The 23,952-nt window shown below is 34.1% G+C and overlaps 1 protein-coding gene across 1 annotated transcript in view; it reads right to left on the bottom strand.

Annotated features, from left to right (window-relative positions):
- Nucleotides 1-12,599, bottom strand: part of LOC149558774 (tRNA-thr(GGU) m(6)t(6)A37 methyltransferase) — a 191,012-nt gene extending 178,413 nt beyond the window's left edge. Inside the window, exon 1 of the mRNA XM_089832844.1 lies at nucleotides 12,378-12,599. Within this exon, the coding sequence (XP_089688970.1) occupies nucleotides 12,378-12,474 (97 nt within the window). The 5' untranslated portion in view covers nucleotides 12,475-12,599. The remainder of the gene's footprint in view (nucleotides 1-12,377) is intronic.
- Nucleotides 12,600-23,952: the final 11,353 nt, after the last annotated feature.

Here is a 23,952-nt window from a genome sequence, read left to right as displayed (position 1 = left end):
ACGATTTTGAGGCACCAACCCGGGGAAAGTTGGCACAGGGAGAGCCTCCGATATTTTATTGGAGACATCTGGACACAGGTGGGATAGCAGCGGGACAGAAGAAGGTATTTCGGGGATTGCAAGCGACTCACGGGGACACTGACAGCAGACGGGAGGAGACTTTGGAGAGCAACAGAGTGGAGTACGACGAAGAGAGTACTTCAACGGAAGTTGGCAGCGAACAAGCAAATGTGAGCTCACATTTTTCACCCCACCACAGTTGTCAACTTCGGCGCACTTGTCCACTTCCACTTCACACATTCCTCCTTTTGGTCAACGTCATGCACTGGTCGTGATGACCCCACCGGCGATAGCAGATGTCCCACGAGCAGTGGCTAAGGTTGTCCCACCGACGACAGATGTTGTTGCACCAACGACCACTCCAGGTGTTACTTTCTCCACGGCTGTGGCGGATGTTGTTTAAGTTGCACTAGCAGACCCAGTCCCGCAGAGGATAGAGTTGCCAGCGCCGGAGCCTGAGCCCCAAGTTCGTTTGGATGTGATTGATTGTGATGCAGTCGTCACCATTTCGTCTTCCTTGTTAGCAGCCGCGGAGCCAATACAGACAATCCAGTCAGCCCAGCCAGAGGAGAGCATGGAGCCCGCACAGTCAAAGCAACCGAAGGTGATGAATAGAGCCAATGCTTTCTTGAGATAACAGTTCTGACTCATCCCTACCAAGGTTGGTCTATCCATTCAATCCCTCAGGCATCTAGGAGTATCAGCTACAGTACCAGAGCCTCAGAAGGTGGGGTTGCCACAGGTCGAGGTTGCGCCGAGAGCAAAGGAGGCCGCACCAGATTTGGGCATGGTCCCCACAAATGAGGAAGAGAATAGTGATGTAGAATGGACGATGGAGGGTTTTGCAAAAGAGGATTATGGGTCGGATGAGGACAGGTGCAGGGACTATCTCAGGACTATGAAGGCTACGATTCAGAAGGGACACAATGTGGCATTGCAGGCTATGACTCGACAAAGAGAGTGACATTTGGTTCGAGCTTACATCAGGGGGATTTGTCCGCGGCGGTTCCGTTCATGTTTTGAGGAGAGGTTGGCCAGTAGTTAAGACACAGGAGATGTTGGCAGATTGGGCCACCGAGCTAGAGTTGGGGCCGTGCAACACTCCGCTGGAGAAGCTAGCGCACGAGATTGTGGGACTGTATAAGGAGGTTTAATATGCTCAAAGGCGCACAGAGGCAGACAGGGCAGCGGACAGGATTGCAGCCAAAAGATCTCTAGCGGTTGAGAGGGAGGCTAGAGAGAAGTTAGCGACAGACTTGGCCAGCTAGCAGGCAGCATGGGCAACTGAGCGGGCAGCACTATTGAGGGATAAGGAAGCAGTTATGCGGGATAAGGATGCAGCAGAATAGGAGTTGCAGTTAGCCAGGATGCAGGCTATGGATGTGGCACTTCTTCTGAAGGAGGTTGTAGAGGTTAATTCACAGATTCAGAAGGATTTGCAAATCTGGATAGATCAGGTGTATGAGTTGCGTCACCAGCAACACTCTTCAAGGGCACCATCTTCTCTCTAGTATTTTTTGTTTTGTTGTATGCGGGTTGTCTCCTATTTTATTAGTCATCAGGAGACGACTTTTCTTTTTAGGGGGGATGATGTCGTCAGTAGATTTTGCATTTTGTAGCCAACTGGGTTATGCCGTCGAAAATTTTGTATTTGGTAGCCAACGAGTAGATTAGGATTGTTTTCTAGCTGACAAACCCCTTCAGGAAGGTTCAGCAGAAAGTATTTATACCCCGTCTGGGAACATTGGAAAGCATCTTATGCTCAGTATGAAATCTCTTGGCATATGCGAATAAAGGAGTATTGCGGTTGCTATTCTTGTTCATTATCTATGTGCATTAATCAATTAACTTAGCAGTAAACAGCTAGTTGATTATTTATCACGAATTCATGGAATTGAAAAGGCAGCTAGCCGTTATGATTATTTATAACTTGTTATGATAAAATGATTTTAATTACAGATAATTTCCTTGCAGGAAACACATCGAAGGGGTGGAAGCATTGTCAGAAAAGAATTAGGCACGGGAGCATCACCATCAATGGGCATATGGGTTGAGGACCTAGCGACTTGAAACAGGGACCCGCATGAGCTATTTAGAGAAATAATTTGAGAAACATAAATAATTGGGTTGAAATATAAAATGTACCTCAAAGGATTTAATATAATCTTTCACCTTATTATTATAATAGATATATCTATATACGTACATATAGACATAAAAATGAAATGACACCATTTTATTATAATAATTTAATAAAGTGATGCCACCCCATTAATATATTTACATGTACATATATAAAGTTATAGTAATAATATTCAAGATATAATAACATTTGAATTATAATAATACTTGAGTTATAATCCTTCCAACTTTATCTTCCAACCTTTTAAACTTTTCTCTCCTCTTCTTTGTTTTTAATCTATTTATTGCTTGGGAATTTGAATCGATTATAATCTTTTTGTAACTGGTAGGTGCCAAGGAGTCATGTTTGCTCTCCATTTAAGGAAGCCGTGAGGGAGAGTCGGGATCACCTTTTCTTCTCCCTGGTGCCCGAATTATTCCTTCCTTGTTTCAGTCCAAATTTTTTCATGTTCATTTGCCAACTCATCCCTGCACTGTTATGACTGCAATCTGCCTTGATACGATTTCCAATCAACCATTAAAACGTCTTTTGCAATCTACCTTGATACAATTTCCAATCAACCATTAAAATGTCTTTTGCAATCTGCCTTGATACGATTTCCAATCAGTCATTAAAACGTCTTTGCAATCTGCCTTCATCGTCTGCAATATGCCATTAAGTCTTTTGCAAATTACCATCGTAATCAACCTTGTTCAGATTGAGCAATTCCAACATTGCCGAGCAAGTAATTCCGGCTAGGATACTGAAGTCAAGCGCTGAAGAAATCAAAAGGGAGCCAATCAAATTACGAGTTCCCCAAAGGATACGTATCAGGTCATGAGTTTCCCTTCTATATTTTTGAATGCATATTCTCCTGCAGCTGGCTAAGCTTAGGAGTCTCCTTCTTTAAGACTATGATTATATTATGTAATTTGCTGACTGTACTCTGAGAATTATAATGAGCTTTTCTTTTTATCTTTCATTGTATCCAGTCAGATAGTATCTCTTGTAGGAGAGTTTGCAATAAAACCTGGAATAAAAGGTACAATAATATCAAATTTCATAGCAGTAAACTACAAATTTTATCATGATGATAACTTGTTGATATCTTGTTTGATATTACAGAATTGATTCTCAGTTAAGTAGATTTATTCATCACAAATGAAAGCTAAGTAACCATAAAATGAATCCATAAATCCTTATGCCAAAGGAGATTAAAATTAAACAATAAATTATGCAATCTTTAAGAATATGTTTTTAAAATCACAGATTGTGATAAGCTGGAAAATATATATATATATATATTTATTTTATAATTTAGTTGAAAATCAATAGATAGAGCCGATTGCTATGAGATCTGAGCACCTAGGATTCATTGGCTATATAGCCATGGAAAAGGGTGAAGAGGTGAGATGGACTCTGCAATAACTTAAAAAATAAAAGTCAAATATTTAAATCTAGAATAATATCATTTAATAGCTCATACATAATCTTGTTATTGTAATCTCCTGTGTCAAGTCAAGTGGTGTGGTTAGATACTAGGATGCTCAGTGGATGACACGATGATCCCTGTCTATTCTGAGAAGGGAGAGCCTTTCTCGTTAAAAATTGTGTGAAGATAAGTTATGGTCCGAGGTTGGGTGGTTAAGCCCTTGATAATGTTTCATCTCTCTCTAGGTTGTCAGACGTACAACAGACAAAGATAAGCTATACATTCAATTGGTTACCAGAAACAGGTATATTACTTTTATGATGTATATGCAAGACTAAGGTAAGATTAATTGAATTTTATCATCATTACAGTTATTGTACATTTAGCTGTGAGAAAAAGATTTATCTAATGGATTGTTATATCAATCTTTCATTTATTTGAATAATAGATATGAGCATATCTTCTAATCTTATGTTATTGCCACAGTCAAGCAATCAAAAGGAAAGGAATAAAACAGTGGTATCTAAAGCCCTACTTAATTTCGTGGTATCTAGAGCGCTAAAATGATACAGTGGTATCTGAAGCCCTAATTGATTCAGTGGTATATGATGCCCTAATTGATACAATAGCATTTGATGCCCTAAATGATCCAGTGGTAATTGAAGCCCTAAGTGGTACAGTGGTATCTAAAGCCCTAAATGATCCAATGGTAATCGATGCCCTAAAAAATACAGTGGTATGTGATGCCCTAATTTTATATAGTGGTATTTAATGGTAATCGTCATTTGATTTTGATATAGCAGATTGAATGGTAGTCGTTATATGATATTGTTATAGTGGCATTTCTGGACTACTCTGGGTGATTGCAAAAGCATTCATACAATGATTTATCGGTTCAAATTCCATGGTATGTAGATCCTACTACCTATAGTAAATTCATTGATGGTGTTTTCAATTCTTAGTTAAGAAATTTTGTTGAAGTAATTTTAACTATCAATATATGAACGAAACTGATTTAACTGTCTTCCTATGAAAATGAAGTAATCTCTGTAATTCTTGGATATGTTGGTTGTTAATTAAGATCTGAGAAAAGTGGTTGTTATACTTAGATCAAGGCTGAGGCCTAAAAATCAATGAAGAACAGCACCATCAAATAGCGTGTGGACCAGACCTAATCAGATCAGGCATGGATTTGATGGTAAAGGGGTCTAAATATGGCCAGTATGAAATGTGTGGGCATTGGTCCCATGAGGTAAGACCCAAATATGGACATAAAATTCAATGATAGGGCCCTCAATCTAGCCTCCAACAAAAAAGGTATGATCTCCAATTAGAAATAACATGGAATGTGTGGCTCATTGCTCAAGGATTAGACCTTAATGTCTAACGTGTGGGCCTAACTAGAACTAAATCTGAATGGATCAGACCTTATTGCCTAGACACATGAGCTCAAAACTCAACAAGATGGGCCCTATAATCAAACATATGACCTTGAAGTTATAAACCAGGCCTAAAAGCCAATGATAATGTTAGAAAGGTCAGGGGGGTTGTTGCACCAAAAGATCGACCTATCAATGCTCAACAACCAATAGTCTTATAGAACCAGGGGACACGATTAAGCCATCTAACGAACCCTACGAGGGACGCTGGCCCACTGCCAACAATCCTCCTCCCAACATCACTCGCCATGGCCCACGGGATTCAAACTTGTGACCAAACTTTGATACCAATTGTTAGAAAGGCCAAAGTTGTCGTTGCACCAAAAGATCAACCTATCAATACTCAATACAACCAATAGTCTTATAGAACCACAGGGGGTGGTTAAGCCATGTCATGAACCCTGTGAGGGACACTGGCCCACTGCCAACAGACAAGAGGCCCTATAATCAAACACATCAGCTCAAAATGTTCTAGATCTTACCTCTAGCTGAAACGTGTGGGCCTAACCAAGCTTAAGTTCAAACACACATAAGTCCTATCTACAAACATGTGTGCTCTAAGTTCTAAACATCATGCCCTAAGTTGTAACAAGTGGCCTTGAGTATATTGATCAGGCCTAAAATCAATATAAGGAGACCCAAATCTGGCCCTAAATCTGGTGTGAGGCCTTATAGGGGTGACCTATTCCAAAGTTTGGCCTCACTTTAAATGCAAATTCAAAATTGTACGCCTTGGATCGATAATCAAGGGTCTAGACTCTAAACTGGAGACAAGGCCATCCCAAAACAATGCAAAGCTCCATTATTTAATGCAAGGCCTCATCAAACTCAATGGTGAACATCAAAACATGGCCCAACCATGTCTTGGACTTAACCAATTGGGGCCCAATTTTAATAAAGATTTGCATTTGTATAAATGCAAAGGAATTCGATCCAATTAGAGGGCCCAAACTTAGAAATTTGAAATGGCAAGAGGATTAAATTAAATGAAGGCTATGAATTTAATACAAATGAGGATCTATCACCAATAAAGTCATTAAATATTTGATGATAGCCATTCAATTTAAGAGATCAACTATATAAATAAGGCCATTTCTACACTTCAAAGAAATCATTTTCAAATCTGATTGCAGGCATATCTTGAACTGGAAGAATTAAAACTAGCAAGAGGGAGATTCAAGATTTTTTTATCATTTTTCATTACAGGGATGCATATAGGTGCTGATGGGAATCAATCTACAGCAATTTTCCTCAAGTTTTCATACCAAGCAATGACTGATGACAACATCTACCAGTAAAAGAAACCTCGATTTCTATCATTTACCAGCAAATAAAAGTCTGATTTCAGTCATCTCCAAAAAATCCCAGACCTGAAATCAAAAGAGATCAGTCCAAGATTTGAAATTTTTATGTTCCCACAATGATGTTGATGTTTTGAAGATTACATTCAGAAGATTGGAAAAAAGATTACATGGATGTCAAAGCTTGAAAGAAGAACCTTCAAAGAGGCAGATGCAGTAATGGCAACACTAGAGCGTGCAGAAGCATTGAAGAATCCTTCTTAGGGGGAGTACTAGAGAACCTTCAAAGGGGGAACTATATATCCACATGCATTTGATGATTGGTTTGTACATGGAAGTTTGTTAATCACCCCTTTGCCATTCATGTCAAAGGAGGAGAGAAATGAAAAGGAGTAGTGCTGGAAGAAAGAGGAAGTGTTGCCACCAATAATGAAGAGGGAGATTGATGGAAGTGTTTCATTCATGTCCAAGAGTTTCATGAGCAATGAACAAAACTATGTGTTAGCATTGTCAATGTCAAAGGTATGAAGAAGAAGTCATCACTGAAGTCAAATATAAGGAGTTGATTAATATTAAAATGATGAATAACATTACTATATACTATATTCAAAAGTGTGACATTAATGTGGAATAGACTAATGACCAATAATATTAAAGCTGATACATATAGCAGCAGAGAGATATGTATACAGTGATATATACATACATACATATATATATTATAATACACAGAAGCAAGAGACAAGCATCATATAATGATGAACAGGGACAAAATGGTAATAAGTGATCTTGAACAGTGCAACAACCATCAAACAGCAATAAGAATAACAACGATCATATGCATTCAAAATTTGGTAATTTCTTTTAAGCAGTGGCAGGTATTTGCAGAGACATAGATGCCAAGTAAATAAATATTCATGGAATGAAGGTGCGATAAACTTAAAGGGATGATATGAACCGCAAAATAGAGTTCAAGTTATAATAAACAAATGTCAAGCAAAGTCAGTGCAGTTTGAAAGCCAGTGCATAAGAACAAATAGTGAATGAATTGTGCAGACAGTAATATCGAAGAGCAAGTCAAAGATACGGGCAAGCAAATCAAAGGCAGTATTAGAGACTCAACGAAAGAAAAGCTGCGAAGGTCAGCAAGAAATTAAAATATTGATGCATATATTAGCGACATATATTTTCTAAGAGACATCGATCATATATAGATTAAATCTATCAATCTTTGTCAATTATAAAGAAAGGAATTTGTAGTGAATCCAAGTCGTCGGGAACACGGTGAACACCTACATAACAAGGCGATATGATTCCAGCATGGGCAAGTAAGTGCAAATATGAAAAAGGCTCCGATCATAATTAGAAGATGTGATTACCATTTGTTTAAGAAGAAAGAATTAATTAATATAGAGCCTTCCATGACATATAAAATATATATTTTGTCCAACTTGAATAGCAGCGATGAACCAAAGTGCACAGTACATAAGGTTTAGGAAAAAGTAAGGAATGAAAAAGAAACCATGTTAAGCTGATGGTTCTGTAAAGCAAGAAAATTATAATATGAATTTGATAGTTAAAAAATCAGTTTTGATTAAAGAAGACAAAACATTTAAAGGTATAATTAATTATGATAAGCAGCAATTAGAAAGGGCAACGCTCAAGAGAGACACATTCATTCAAAAGGACGTCTAAGTTCATGCTGAGGAAATACATTTCAAAGGACAATAGGAAATGAAAATAAAATGAGAGAGAAGTGGATAAGCAGAAAAAGTGCATTTTGGAAGATATATCAGAAATAAGAGTGTAAAGTGGATCAATGGAGTAAGGAAATAATACAATCTATATTTAAATTTATTAAATTTTATTAAATCTGATATGTGTGTGTGTGTGTGTGTTTTGTATGAGAATAATAAAAGAAAGATTAAATGAGGAAGGTTGCTGTTCTATTAAAGAGAATATAAGAGAAGAGCTTTTGAAGATGTGAGTATGGATTCAATGCAGATGTAAAATTCAGATTGATGAAAACGAATTAAATGTCCATCATCAGCTGAGTAAGCAGGTGGAAAAGCAGCCTGTGTGCGGTGGGTCAGTGCTCACGAAGACAAGCAGTGGGAATTGGTGCTTCCAGTAGGTTGGTTCCAGCAAAGTGTGGGAGTTGGTGCTTCCAGTGAATCAATGCCCATTAACAATAGGGGTTGATGCCTCTAATAGGTTGCTGCATACAAATCATTGTAATAGAACAAGTTTATATAAAGCAATTATTTTACTGTGGTTTTCTCCCACATTGGGTTTCCCTATAAATTATCGTGTCAATGTGTTCATGTGCATGATTGTTTATTTCAATAATTGATTCTACTGTGGTGATTAAAATTTAATTGGCAAAAGTTGTTATTAGACTGATTCACCCCCCCTCTCTCAATATAATCATGTGCTCTTCAAGAGAGAGGTGGTAGACATAGGTTCCTTCGAATTATGTAGACCATCCCCAAGGATGGAATTGTCATGGGATGTTTGAGTTGCATGTGGGCCAAGGGGCGAGTTGTCTTCGTTAGGCATTGTATCTTCTTGGGCTTAATTGGGTTGAAAAATCTTCCTCTATCATCCAACTTTCCTCAAATTAAGTAGCCCACCCCAAGGGATGCAATCATCACAGGATGTTCCTACTGCTTGTTGAACAAGGGGTGAGTTTTTATGGTCAGGTGTTGTATGCTCTTGGGATTGATTTTGCTGAACAGTCTTCCTTTATGACCCAGGTTTCCTCGAATTAAATAGCCCACCCCAGGCAATGCAATCATCAAGGGATGTTTCTGCCACTTGTGGGCCAAGGGGTGAGTTGTATTGGATTGGTGTTGCACATTTTTGGTCTTAATTGAGTTGGAAGTAACTGGGCATCCTTCGTGGATTTCCTCTACAAACCTAGATATATTTAGTTATGGTCAATGGAACCATGGATGGTTATTGCATGATTTATTTAATTCGAATAAGATAATTAAGGTTATGTGTATGTTTATAATTGTTGCTTAATACCCCCAACACTAATGGAAATAATCAGTCCTATGCATTATATTTAGATTTTTTTTGGGTGCACCAAGGGTATCCCCACAACCTAGCCCAGCACCCAACTCGCATTACCTTGGTCGGTCTCACTACTAAGTAGGGATTCAAGAAAGGGCGAGCCACATTATATTTCAAATGTTGCCTAACATTATTACAAGTGCTAAGCCAAAATTTATGTTGGAAAGGAAATTGTTAAATGGTAGGTTGTATCTTTATGAGCCATATTTCTTATTTTATTGAGCCTGTGATTCCAAAGCAAAATTTAGGGCAATCCCAAATGGGGGCATTACAAGTCAAAAGAAACCTAACAACTAGTTGGAAATTAGGTGTATGGGTTGACTAAATTTGAGAATTTATGAGAAGTATAGATGACTTTTCTAATAATCATGTATACAAGGGAAGCTAATAGGTGTGTAGATCTATTGGTGAAGCGATCAACTCTAATTCCACAAGATGTTTGGACCTAGATAACATTTTGGAAGCCAAAACAACATGCACTAAGGGAAGTGGGACAACAACCAATAAAAACTAAAGTTGGAGGTGGATTGACAATTATGAAGCATAAGTATTCAAGAATCAAGGAAACCTATAGAAGTGACATCCCAAAAAGACTAATTAAGTGTGATCAAGAGGGCCGATTTCTCAAAAGTGGATCTTGACTAGGAGGCATGTTTTGGGTTGTGGATAAAGAAATTTTACAAATACAAAAAAATCAGAAAATGTTATGCTCAAATATATGGTAAGATGTGTAAGTCGTAAAATCAAACTAAGTACAGACTAATATAACTCATTGGCTAATGCCAGAGTAAGGGGTGTGCAAAGGTGTGGTTCATCCAGCTCACAAGACAAGCTTGGTCTTTGGACCTGGTAGCGATGGTTTGTCAAGTGACAAGGTAAATAGTGGTGATGTCTTCTCCATATAAGGTAGACCAAGGCCTGGGAATAAGATAAATAAAAACACGACCCAAGAAATTGCTCAAGGAGTTGCGTAGAATGGCTAATTGGTTCACGGTGCAAAGTAGGTGTGTGAACGAGCGCACAAAGAGAAGATCAAGGCTTTGTTCACATGTGGATGGTAGGGATGCAGTTGTGAAGGTTGTCAGTGTTGATCTTTGGGATACTAGGCATGTCAATAATGGGGTTGTTTATAAGAAGATTCTTTCATATGCAATTGGGGTTGTTAATGAGAAGTTTTTCTCGTATGCAATTCAAGTGTAGCGGTAAAAATTGTAGGGAGTATGCATTACAAGCAAAAGTACCAAAAGGAACATGCTTGATGCTATGCCGAGGGATGTAGAAGATGCAAAAAACATGGGGCTTGTTAAAAAGGGTGTGGAGAAACAATACAATCTAGTGGAGTTTAGTGTATTCATGAATGCTAATAGGGGGTTTTCGCCTTGAGAGGTTGCAAATAGGATTATGGAAATTAGTGCACAAGTAGGATTTTTCTTTCACAAATATTAGCCTCCTACTACTTCATACCTGATTTATTTAGTCTAATATAGGGAATTACCCATCTCATGGTACTATGTTTTAAAGAAACAATATCTAAGCTGGAGGAATGTCCTCCCAATATGGCAATCAACTAGTGGTATGTATGCATGCATTCTAACTCCAAGAATAACAAAAATTAATACCCAAAGAATAGTGATTTTGTCTGATATATCAACAACCCAAATTGAATAAATGATGGTGGAATTATGTCCCAAGGTGGAAATATGTAGTTTGCAACTTCCAATTGAATATACCCTAAGATAGCACTTCAATTTAATGTAAAGCTTCAATATTCAATGTCAATTATCTACCTTTGAAGTAGGAAACTACACCTTGAGGGGAGCTTGATGGTATCTCCTCTTGTCCCTCTATGAACTAGTTTAGGGGGACTTCTCTCTATTTTTCTTAATGGAAAGCTGTTTTTTGGGGGGTGAATTTTTCCCTTCTTGTTAGTTAAGGAACACTTTTGTACATAGCTACCTACATGGCTAGACATTTGTTGGAATGCATCCATCTATTTTTCCTACACTTATGGGGGCGGGGCAGAGAGGTGATGGTGCATTATTCTTCTTTTTTGCATTCAGCTAATCATTTATTGCATTATATGACTAAAGATAGAATAAGCTTGCTTAAGTAGATATTTACTTAGATAGGTTGTGCTTGCATCATGAAACTTATATTTTTCCTAATTTGATGGAAATGTTGTGCACACAAGTGACTCGACTGTCCTTTTATCCCATATCCGTTCATTATACATTGATAACTCGTAGTGGTATCCTAAAATAGGCCCACTTGTAACTCTCATTTGAAAAAACTATAGTCATTCTATCATTTGCATCATTTCATAGAATTGGATAATTATCACAATTTGTATCTCATTTGTGCTTCGTTGGAGCCTACTGGTCTTGGGTGGCTATCTCCATAGCCAAATTTTGCATAGGGTACGGTCCATGGTGGCCAACGTCTACAAATAATTCACAATGTGGTATAAGCAAAACTGTAACTATGACAAAAGGTCTCACGAAAGATACCTTCATTTTTACCTAACAGCAAGCTCGGTAGAAATTGCACTTTCGGAAAGTAAATACACTTTCTTAATACCGCATAGAAATTGTTTTGCCCCTCGCTTGGGCATTATCAAAACCAAACTCAGCTGATAACAGCAATATGCAGACATTAAAACAAAAGTTATAGGATGAAACATGACATAGAACTTATATACCCGTGGTTCAACGCAGCCAGAACATACAGACTAGAGAACCCTAAGTTTTGCTTCTCAGAACTTTGTTTTTTTTGTTTAAATCGCCATAATTAGCGAGCATTGCTTTCCATTCCAAAGAAACAAAATTATACGCAAACATTTCGTTTATACAACGCAGCCCAGCTCCAGTTGAACGAATAGCCATAACGAAAACCTCATGAAATGAAGGTGAAAAAAACAATGAAAAACAAATATGTAAATGACATACATGTAAATGCAACAGAAGCAGACAGAGCTGCCGCTGCGAAGGCCACCAGTAAACCCCATTTATGGCCTCTTATTGTGAAAACATTTACGTTTGCCATGAAAGATTCAAATATTTTTCTACAGCTCTTTAAGCTACGCGGTAGCTCTGTTTATATTTTTAATCTCAATATCGAGTCCGTTGACATACATTTGAGGGAAATTTCTTTTATTCTCGATTCTTACATCTCCAAAGAGAAGGTTCATATTGTATTTGTTGTGTACTAGTATTAGGCAACGTACTATTGCCCATTGTATTCACTTCTGCAATTAGTTTTCGTCAATAGAAATAATTATTTTAATTTATTTGAAATATATTTTTAAAAAAATAATTTGTTTATAACTTTTATATATAATACAAATTATATGATTGGGTGAATTTATATTGTGTTCTAGGAGTCTTTTTTTCCATGATTTTCTATATTTCATTTTTCTCCTAAATTTTTTGTTAGAGAGAATTTAATCTTATAAATTAGTATGAAAATTTAATGACATGGACAATGTGTATATTTAATACAATTTAAAAAAATTATCACATTTCAAAATAATTTAAACCAAAAAAATTTATAATATTTAAATGAAAATAATAATTAAATGACTAAATAATTAACTTAAAATAATTTTTAAATATTTCATTCAAAAACTAACTTAAAAACCAAGAAGAAAATAAAAGAAATAAAATATATATGAAGCTAAAAACTCTTTATAATGAATTTTAATAAATTAAATTGGTCTTCCAACTATGAATTCATTATGGAAGACAATATAAAGACAATGTAGATAGAATATTGCAAACATATTTATAATAGCTTAATTAGATAGAGTAGTAAAGTTAAAAATTTGATAAAATTTAATATAATTTTATTAATATTCAATTATTATTTTAAAAAATTTAAACATACTTTTACATTAAAAATCTAATTTTTAATTTAAAAAGATTAAAAAAATATTATTTTATTTTGAATATTTAAATATTCGAAAAAATTATAATTAAAAATCATTTCTAATATTTTATTTAAACTAAAAAAATATTATATAACAACAATATATTATAAAAGAAAAAAATTATTAAAATAAAAAATATATTATTCATTTAATAGTCTTACATAATAAAATATTTTTACAATTTCATTTATTTATTCTTTCATATTATAAAAGTTAACCAAAATATCGTTAGTGCTTCCTAAAATTCATTCTTATAAGACCCCAAAAGTAAAATAAACTTTTAAATTTTTAAACATTAAAAATCTCACAAATAAACATTACAAAACTTTATAGTTAAAATTAAAATGAAAAATACTTACATATAATTGATTTCTAATTGGTTGAGATAGAATATAGTTAAATTCAACTGATTGCATGGCAAATACAAAAATACAATAAAACCTATTGATTCACATTCATAAAATTGATTTAACTTCATAATTATTGAAAATAAATAAATATTAATATTAAAAGTAATGACGTTAGCTGAATTAAATATGTGTTTAGCAAATAAAAACTTGATCACAAGTTTGTTTTAAATCTCAAATTTTTAATATAAAAAAGTAAAATTATATATATATATATTCAAACTAAAAGTGAAAGAAGTCAAAATCCTAGATAAAGTTGGAGTTGACCCATCCAATTATTCATCTTAAAAATATTGAGTCAAATATTTAGTGTACATAGTCATTAAATTAAATTTTTTTCCTAAGAATTACTCTTATTTTCCCCATAGTCCTAATATATCAAACTCCATTAACTAATTCCTAAACTAAACTAGTGTAACTAATAGAAATGTTAGAGCTGAGATTAATCCATCCATTAATACAATAAAATCCAACTATCCTTACTTAGTAATAAATTTGATATAACCTCCTAAATATTATTATCTCAACGATAATAAATCCCATTTTTCACATACTCTTAATTACAATGTATAAATGTTAACTTGAAAAGAAAAATAAAAGAAAGATAGAAAATATTAAGCTAAATACTCTTCGCAATAAATTAAATTTTCATTCATCCATTATAGAAGAAAATAAAAACCTAACTCTTAATATATAGTCATTAAATTGATTTAACTTTCTAAATATTAAATATTAAAGATGTAGATTTCAAATTCATGACTATAGTCATCAATTGTTAAAATTAAAAACCATTCATGACTTATATTTATATTCCAAAGAATAATTACTTACTCTTATGTAACTATTTTGTTGAAATCATATTTCTCCATATTTCAAGTATAATTAAAAGGAATAAAAGAAAATAAATATTAAGATTAAAACTATGAATTCATAATTAAATATGTGTTTAGCAAGTAGAAATTTGATTACAAAATAGTTTACTTTCCACTGGATCACAAAGTAGGTTACTTTGAATGCCAAATTTATTTATTTTTAATCTTTTACCATTAATATGAAAATAAATTTCAATTCAAGCTTCTTTGAAATCTAATATAACCACTTAAGTAAATACTAAAGTAAAATTTTTAATTTAAAATAAAGAACAAAGAAAGCAAAGATATATATATCTGAGTTATTATCACATTCTTATCTAAGTAAACATATGATAACTAATGAGTGTTGAAGAGGCATGTCTCTATGGAGACATGCCTCTTGAATATCATATGCATATGCCTTAGAGAATGTAATTTGGAAAACAAAAAAAATTACAAACCTTGTTAGTACATTTACATCCTTTGGGAAAATCAACATGGTATCAGAGTAGAAGATCTACCTATGCATTGAAGATGAAAAGATATGAGAATTAAATGCATTGTGGATGATTATTGAATTGTTACTAGTGAGGGTAATTTTATTTTTTCAGATATTCCCTTGTAGTCTCCCCAAATTATTTCTTGATGACCAACAATATCTACAAAGATGGGCAACCTTCACGTAGAGCAGCAAAGTGGTTATGGATAATCACGTCATGAGAGTATTTAGAATTAGCCTATAAGCAAATGAATGGTTTTGGAAAAGATATTGATGCAATGTGTAAATTTGAGCTCTATCTCTTGAACATGAGCACTTCATTTTTTGCATGGCCATTAAATAGTAAAGATTATTGATCCTATTTTGCTAGACAAGTGTAAATGCATTTAATTCCACAATTGACAAGAGAAGTAGCATCAAAAGATTCTAGCAGAACGTAAAACCCATTGGTAATGATCCATACATCATCATTGCTCATCATTTTATATTGCCCTTATTTGATACGATACAAGTGTAGGTTGTTGCTATTGCAATCCATGATATTCTGGGTAATAAATTATTTAATAAAGATTTCTCTAGATAGGTTGGTCATAATGATGACTGACCAATGCTACCTAGAAAATCACTAAGTGTTGGACACTAATAGGAAACAAGGCTTGGAGATCAACAAAAATCTAATACACCGCAGAGAATACAAGGCCATATGCAACATATTCATAGGTGTAATAATTTAACTTCACATATAAAGAAATCACAACATGCTTGATAGTTTGGTCTTCCAAGTTGTGGCCATATACCAATAGAATCATGAAATTAGAGTCAAGTTCGCATCTCCTATCTTCTACTCCCTAAGGTCTGATGATTTCCTACATCCAACCAAGCTTCTTTTCTACCTAGTTAAGCCACAAGTTGCCTAGTCAAGCATTAAATTACAATATAGGTCCAATATTGGAAGATTAAATTAAATCCAAGCAAATGACAATATAAAATTACACGCACTTAAAGGTAGGTCCACACATGTGCTAGGAGTCAGCTTCCAATTTTCCAAGATGCCATGTAAGCATAAGAAATCATGCCAATCAAAATAATACATTTTGCTAGATGAAAATAATAAGAAATAGGGACCACAAATAATGACAAAACTTGAGAAATATGAAACATTAGAACCTGCATGCTTAGGGAGAGGATCTAGGATAGTTCCTTGACATGATATCTACTACACATAACAAGAAATCAAGAGCAACAATAACTACTTCGTGAACAACATGTTGGAACAAAAACCAAGAAATATTTTTGGTTGTTGTAAGATTGTTGAAAGACCCAAGATTCTCCTACATCAGACACCTGGGGTTAATAAAGAGTTGATTTCCACATCAGGCATTACTAGTGTCCTGACTTGAATCATAAAGATCCAACCTAGCTTGTGTAATCCATGAGTTGTCTTCAACTAGTTTGTCTTTCCACTAAACTGGGTATTCCATGTAGTCTTTTCCTCTTGTGCTTTTACTTATTCTGTTATCCAAAATCCTTTCAATGCTATCTATCTTCTTCTTCTTAGGTTAATCCAAGTTAATTTTCAGGTCTTTATCTGATTAAAAATATTTGAAGATGTCTACAATGTTGAATATAGGTGAAATGCCCATGTCTTATGGTAATTCAACTTCATAATCATTTCCATTATCAAACTTCCTTAGGATCTTACAAGGACTAACCTTCTTCATTTTCAGCTTATTGTAGCTACCAACTGGAAATCTATTCTTCTTCAAATGAATCATAACCTCATCTCCAACTTCAAAAGAATTGTAGCTCTACCTTTTATCTGCTCTCTATTTGTACCCCAAATTATTTTCATCCAAGTTCGTTTCCACTTCCTCATGCAAAGTCTTCATGAAATTTGCAAATTCCTTAGCTTTAATGCTTTTTATTGTATCAAGGTTTAGATCCCTCAACTCGGTATCTCCCTTAGGATTCATTTTAGTAACAATCTCATAAGGTGTCTTTGTAGTACTCCTATTCACATTATTATTATATGCAAACTCCGCATGTGCCAAAATCAAATCTCAATTAGTAGGCTTATCTCCAATCAAACATCTCAACAAGTTACCTAAACTTTTGTTTACAACTTTAGTTTGTCCATTTGTTTATGGATGAAATGTAGAACTAAACTTCAATTGTGTATAAAAATTCTTCTAAAGTGTCCTCAAGAAATAACTAGTAAACTTAGTATCTCTATTTGAAATAATAGTCTTAGGCAAACCATGCAATCTAACCACTTCCTTAAAGAATAATTTAGCTACATGTATTGCATCAAATGTCTTCTTACAAGGTATGAAATGAGCCACTTTTAAAACTTTGTCCACTACTTCCTAAGGCTTATCAAGTATAGGCAATGGTGAATACTATCCCAAGTTCTAACTAGTTCCTTTTGTTGCTTGAAAAATTCTACAACTTCTAACCATCTTTTGTACATCATTATGAATCCATGGCCAAAAGTATCTATTTGAAATCAACTTTACTATCTTATCAAACCCAAAATGTCCAACAAGTTTTCCACTATATTTCTCCTTTATGATGTTATCTCTCATAGATCCTCTAGGTACATACAATTGAATCTTCTTAAACAACATACCTTCCTGACTGGAATAATCAGTCCACTTATCTCTCACCATTTGATCTTTATAAGCTTTCCAAGGTTCTACAAAATTAGTATCAGTTTCATACAAATAATTAAAATCATTAAAACCAGTACCTCAACTTTCATAGCAAATTCCTTCTTCTCAAAGAATCAACAACCTTGTGTAATTGTGCACTCTTATGTTCAATGAAAAGGAAAAGATCTGCAAAAAATCAACCCACTTTGTGTGTCTTTGATTCAATTTATTTTCGCTTCCCAAATGCTACAAATCTTTGTGGTCAATATACAACACAAAGTCTGTGGTCATCAAATAATGTCCCCATTTCTTCAAAGCTTGAATAATAACATAGATTTTTTTTATTATCATAAACTGGATAGTTTCTCTTAGCATCCTTAAATTTGTCACTAAAGAAAGCTACAGGCCTCCTTCTTGACTCAAAATAACTCCAAGACACTTCCTCTAGCATCACAGTCAACTTGAAATACTTTACTTGAAATTAGGTAAAGCAACTGTAGACAATCCTACAATCTTTTGTTTCAATTTTTCATAACTCTTTTGTGCTTCATATGTGCATTTGAATTCTTTTTTATCTCCTCTCATAGTCTCAGTCATGTAACATGGATATTTTTCTTCGAGAGTTAATTAAATTAATTCCAAAGAGAGATTAATTCCCAAATATTTGAAATCATCTCTCACTAAGTACTACCTCTCTTCCCATACTAAAACTTTTCTCTCTCCACATACTAAAACTTTTCTCTCTCCCCATACTATCTAAGTCACTCTCTCACTACGTACTAAAACTTTTAGAAAGAAGTTGGAGTTTGAATTCCAACTTGGTTCAAATGCTTACCCTAACCTTAACTTTTTACCCTAATCCTAACCCAAACTTTTGAACCCAAACACCAACTTTGTCTAACTACCATATGGAGTTTATGTAAAGATGTACGGAGTGGAGGAATGAAAATTAGAAAGTCTTCATTGGGCTAAAACATCTTCTTTAATGCATGTTTTCTCTTCCTTTGGAAAAATATTGAAGTTAGAGAAATCAATGCAAACCAACGAAAAATGAAGAATGTGTATAGGCAGATGGAGCACTAATTGCCACCTCAATGTGACAATTTTGGTAATGTGAGGCTTAGGCATTTGAAATATGTGTGCCAAATGTGGAATACTAGGCAATGTGATTGTTTGGCAAGAGTCTTGGTGAACTTGCTATGTTTAATATGGACCGTGTAGGCAATTAGAAAAACATGTTTGACATGTCATAGTACATACAAAATATCCATTTTATGTGTAAAAATAACATAATTTGAAGACTTGTGAATGGTTGTTGGGGCATGATTATTATCTTTAAGAATATCCATTGGAATACAATTGGTAGGTCCAAAATCTAATCTAATGCACATGAATTGTTTAACACAATGCTTTACCTGCAAGCTATCATGCCACAAAATGGGCAATATACATTTGAGATTTTGTTTGTTCATTCAGCTAAAGGCTATCAGCAAATGTGAAAGTTGACTTCATAGTTATTGAAAAACCATTGAATCGTCGATGAAGCTTCAAAAGTCTCTAAGGCATGGAATGGGCCATGGGTAGAGTCAGAATTTGTTTGCACTTTATCTTGCCTCTAGTAAAGATACACATGGAGCTATTGTTTGACATGGAGGATGCCACACATGCAAACTATTTGATGGAATTTCTTAGCAAGGAAAATGATTTCTTTAACTGTCATTCTCAAATAAATGTAGATCATAGGTGTAAAGTTGAAGCTCACAAGAACCATGATGAAAACATAAAAAAAATACATAAATTGTTTGGTCGAATGTCTATTACTTCTTCATTTGTGGGCTTGATAGGAGCTTAGAACAAGTTATAACCATTTGAAAAAATGCATTATAATTGACAAGGCTATGTACTTGAATGTTTTGTGCTAACAACTCTAAGGATGATCCCATGGAATGATGTAAAAGATTTAATGAAAATTTTTCCAAAGAAGGCATGTGAACTATTTGGTAGCAGTGTGATTGCTTAATAGATTTCCACTCAATGTAAAACATACCAAGTACATGAACTATTTGACCAAATTCCTCAAAGCATTGGCCATATCATGGGCATTGAGTATGGAGAACACAAGGATAATCATTCAACCAAACTAAAGCTAGGAAGTTGGTAAAGCATAATTTTGCACATATAATCCTTGATCCATGAAGAGTATGGGCATTTTACAGGCAAATATATAATGAGACATTTCAGAAGCCGTGGGATATAAATGACAAGCAAGGCAACAATATGTTTGATATAATTGCCCAAATCAAAGTTTTGAAAATGTGATTGGTAAGAGTATGCATAAAATAAGAATAAATAAAAGCTTGCTAACCTCTCCCAACCATGTCATGAAACTCAAATGCCACTAAGGGAATCAAAATATACAAATTGATTTGTGGGTATGCAGTCAAAGACTTCAAAGCTCATCAACTCTAAAGTATGAGATCAAAACTTTTGAAATTCCAACAGCAACCCAAGGAAGACAAATGACATTAATAAATGTCTTAAGTTAATCATTAATGCTTGATCATCAATTAAATATGAAGATGGAAGGCTACCTTAGTGAAATCAACATTGTGGTCTTTTCTCTATAGTAGATTTTTAATTACATTATGGTGAAAAGTAACTTATGTCACTTATTGTAACTAGAGTTAGGATCTAGAGTTTTTATTCATATGAGTTAGAGTTAGAGTTAGTTTTCAAATGCATTCCAAATTCAAAACTCTAACTTTTTGAGTTGTTACGAACCCGAAAAGTTAGTTAAGCCAGAATGACATATAAATTCATGAATCTGAATGTAATAAGGGACTTTTTAGACTTGGAGATAGGGAACACTTATGTTTTGATAACAAGGCAATTTTTGGAAAGTATGTACAATTTTTGTTCTTGTAATCAGTCATTTCTTATGTTCTTGGTGCTAAGAAATAAAAGAAAATATATTTTGCATTCTCTTTTCTACTAAATCTGAATTGTTGAAGTGTTGATTCATTAGTATGATTATTTTTATTGTATAGTGTAAATATTCATGAATCATTGAATTAGCATTGTGTTGAGGATAACTCTCAAGCATAGTTCTTGTTTGTTTTCATTAGCAATCTATATCAATTTTATGGAAACATTGAAGTCATGCGGGACATTCATCATCGATAGTTTCCTTTATATATTCTAAGTTGTAATCATCTTTATTTAAAAATCATAAATTTATCTTATGAGGGATCTGCCCCTCTAAACACAGAGGAAGGCCAGATATCAATGGCCTATCCAACTGTTGGAGAAATTGATTTGCCATGCACTTCATTGGGCTAAATCACATATTTTCTAAGTGACAAATATGTTTACCAACAAGTCATAGCATTATAAATAGAATTGAAATTTCTAATAGATTTCCTATAAAAACTTGTCAATCAAAAAAATAATCTCACCTCTCCAACATTCTCAGGTGTAGGCTAATCAAGAATAACTTTTGCCTTTTTAGGATCCATCTTCAAACCATTAGCTGGAATCACAAAACCAAGAGACATAATTTCTTCCTTCATGAATGAACATTTCTTCAAATTAATCAACAATTTCCCCTCCTTTAAATTTAACAATACTTGTCTACATGCTCAAGATATTCTTTAGTTTTACTCAATATCATAATATCAAAAAGATATCCATTCACAAAATTATCAAGAATTTCTTCATAAATTCATTCATCAACCTCAAATAAGTACTAGGTTTATTAGTTAGACCAAAAGGCATAACCAACCACTAATAGAAACCTTTATTAGTCCTAAAAGCAGTTTTTCATTCATCTTCTTCTCTAATTTTGATACAATGATATCCACTTTCCAAATCAATCTTTTTAAAATACTTCGCTCCACTCAAACTATCCATTATGTCATCCATCCTAGGAAAAGGAAATTTATATTTCACTATTATCTTGTGTATTTCTCTAGAATCAATGCCCATTCTTCATTCTCCATTCTTTTTAGGTGTTAACATAGGTACTTCATGAGGACTCAAACTTACTTTAATTAAACATTTCTCAAGAAACTCTTGTGTTTCTTTATTTAATTCAACATTTTTATCAGGTGTCAACCTATGTAGTTCTTTATTTAAGGAAAACTAACACCATGTATCAAATCCATATAATGACTTATGCTTCTTACAAGTGGTAAACCATCAGGTACATTATCAACAATAATGTCTTGAAACTTTGCCAACAAAGACTCAATCTCATGTGAAAGTTCTAACTCGTCTTATTTCTAATTCTTTCTAGGAATTAGAGAAAAACAAAGATTTTGTTCTTTTACCTCTTTAGCAAATTGATTACCTTAAACCAATCATATTCAAAATGTGGTATAGTGATTATCATAAGTTATTCTACTAAAGGAAGTAAGTTTTTTTTTTTTCTTTCCATCAACCCAAGTAGTATACTAGATCAATCTACTATCATGCAAAGCTTTTCTAACATATTTCCAAGGTATGCCCAAAAGAATACGACAACAATCAATAGGCAAAATATCACACAACACTTCATCATGATAATTCCTAATTTTGAATTTAATAAGCCATTGCTCACTTACAAGTAATTTATGCTCCTTTTGGATCCAAGAAACATGATAAGGCTTAAGATGTCTCAATATATGAGACTAAAATTTGTTAACCACCTCCTGAGATGCCAAATTATCAAAACTTTCACTATTAATGATCAACTTGCAATATTTTCCATTGATCTTACTTTGGGTTTTTAACAAACTTCTACTTAGAATAGGTTCTCCTCATCAACTTCTTCATTCCCCAAGATCCTTCTCAACATCAAGTTTCCACCATTTTTAGGTTCATTAGGTGTTTCAACAACTTCTTCACAAGAAAAAGTGATTTTGCTACCACCTCCAATCTTCTTTCTAGTGTTAGCACATTCAAGAGATCTATGTCCTTCACCACATTTGTGACAAGTATTTTTAATCCAAGATCTTTTTGCTCTTTTTTATACTATTATTATTCCCATAGTAACCAATATAGCTACCTCTAGTGTAATTACTTCTTCAACAAATAGGTTCTTCCTTCCATTCTAACTTTCCTTTATCTTGCATTGCACTATCAGATTTTCTACTTTTTCCATATGTTCTACCTCTGCTTCTTTGAAATCTACCACCTCTACCTCTTTGTCCTTGATCATGTCTCTTCTGCTTATTCCACACTATCCATCATAACATAGTTGATCTCATCTTGAATTGATGTCCTCAAACCATTCAGGTATCTAGCCACTTTCTCTACTTTATCATCCACATGTCCAAATCTGATATCTAACTTGTAGAATTCTTGAGTATATTCTTTCACAATCATGTATTTTTGCCTCAAATTTTGCATCTACCTCAACAAAGTAACTTTGTAATCTATAGGGAGAAACTCATTCCTCATCTTTCCAATCATCTTCTCCCATGTCTCAATCTTTTATTTTCCCCTTTTCAATCTCTTAGTTTGTAAATGTTCCCACCAAAGTGAAGCATGACCCTTCAACTTTGTGATTGTTGTCTTGACTTTCCTTTTATCAGGAGTTCTTTCATACTAAAAGTATTTATCCATCTCAACAATCCAATCTAATACTACATTAGTCTCTAGTCTTCCATCATAGCAAACAACCTCAACGACACGTCTAGAGTTGGCCCTAGACAGAAGTCTCAAAAGTCCTTCATCTTGTTTAACCTCAGGTTCAGGATTAGGATTGGGTATGACTTTTTCATCATCACTAACATCCTCAAGATGTAAACCTCTTCCTTAGGCTATCTCAAGAGCTTTAAGCCTCATTGTAATCTTCCTCAACATATCCATTATATCATATCAACATTTCCCCTACCTAGAATCATTTTGATAACACTTCCTACAAGATCATAATCTTATGCAAGTTGTAGGCCAGATTTTAGATCTGTCACCCTATAACCAATTCAATAATGTTCTCCACAATCCCAAAATCACAAGGAAAGATAACCTTTCTCTGATACCATATGATGTAACGAGAGTGACCTGACACAAGGGTAGTGGTTGTGCGAGGCCTTCTAGGTTGCAACCATATACCAATGTAATTATGAAATCAAAGTCCAAGCTCTTATCTCCTATCTTCTACTCCATAAGGCCTAATGATTTCCTACATCTAACCAAGCTTATTTTA

Source organism: Cupressus sempervirens, chromosome 5 (genome assembly GCF_028749045.1).
Source record: "Cupressus sempervirens isolate cs-2001-9-10 chromosome 5, ASM2874904v1, whole genome shotgun sequence".
Lineage (NCBI taxonomy): Eukaryota > Viridiplantae > Streptophyta > Pinopsida > Cupressales > Cupressaceae > Cupressus > Cupressus sempervirens.
This window is presented reverse-complemented; position numbering and strand designations above follow the sequence as displayed.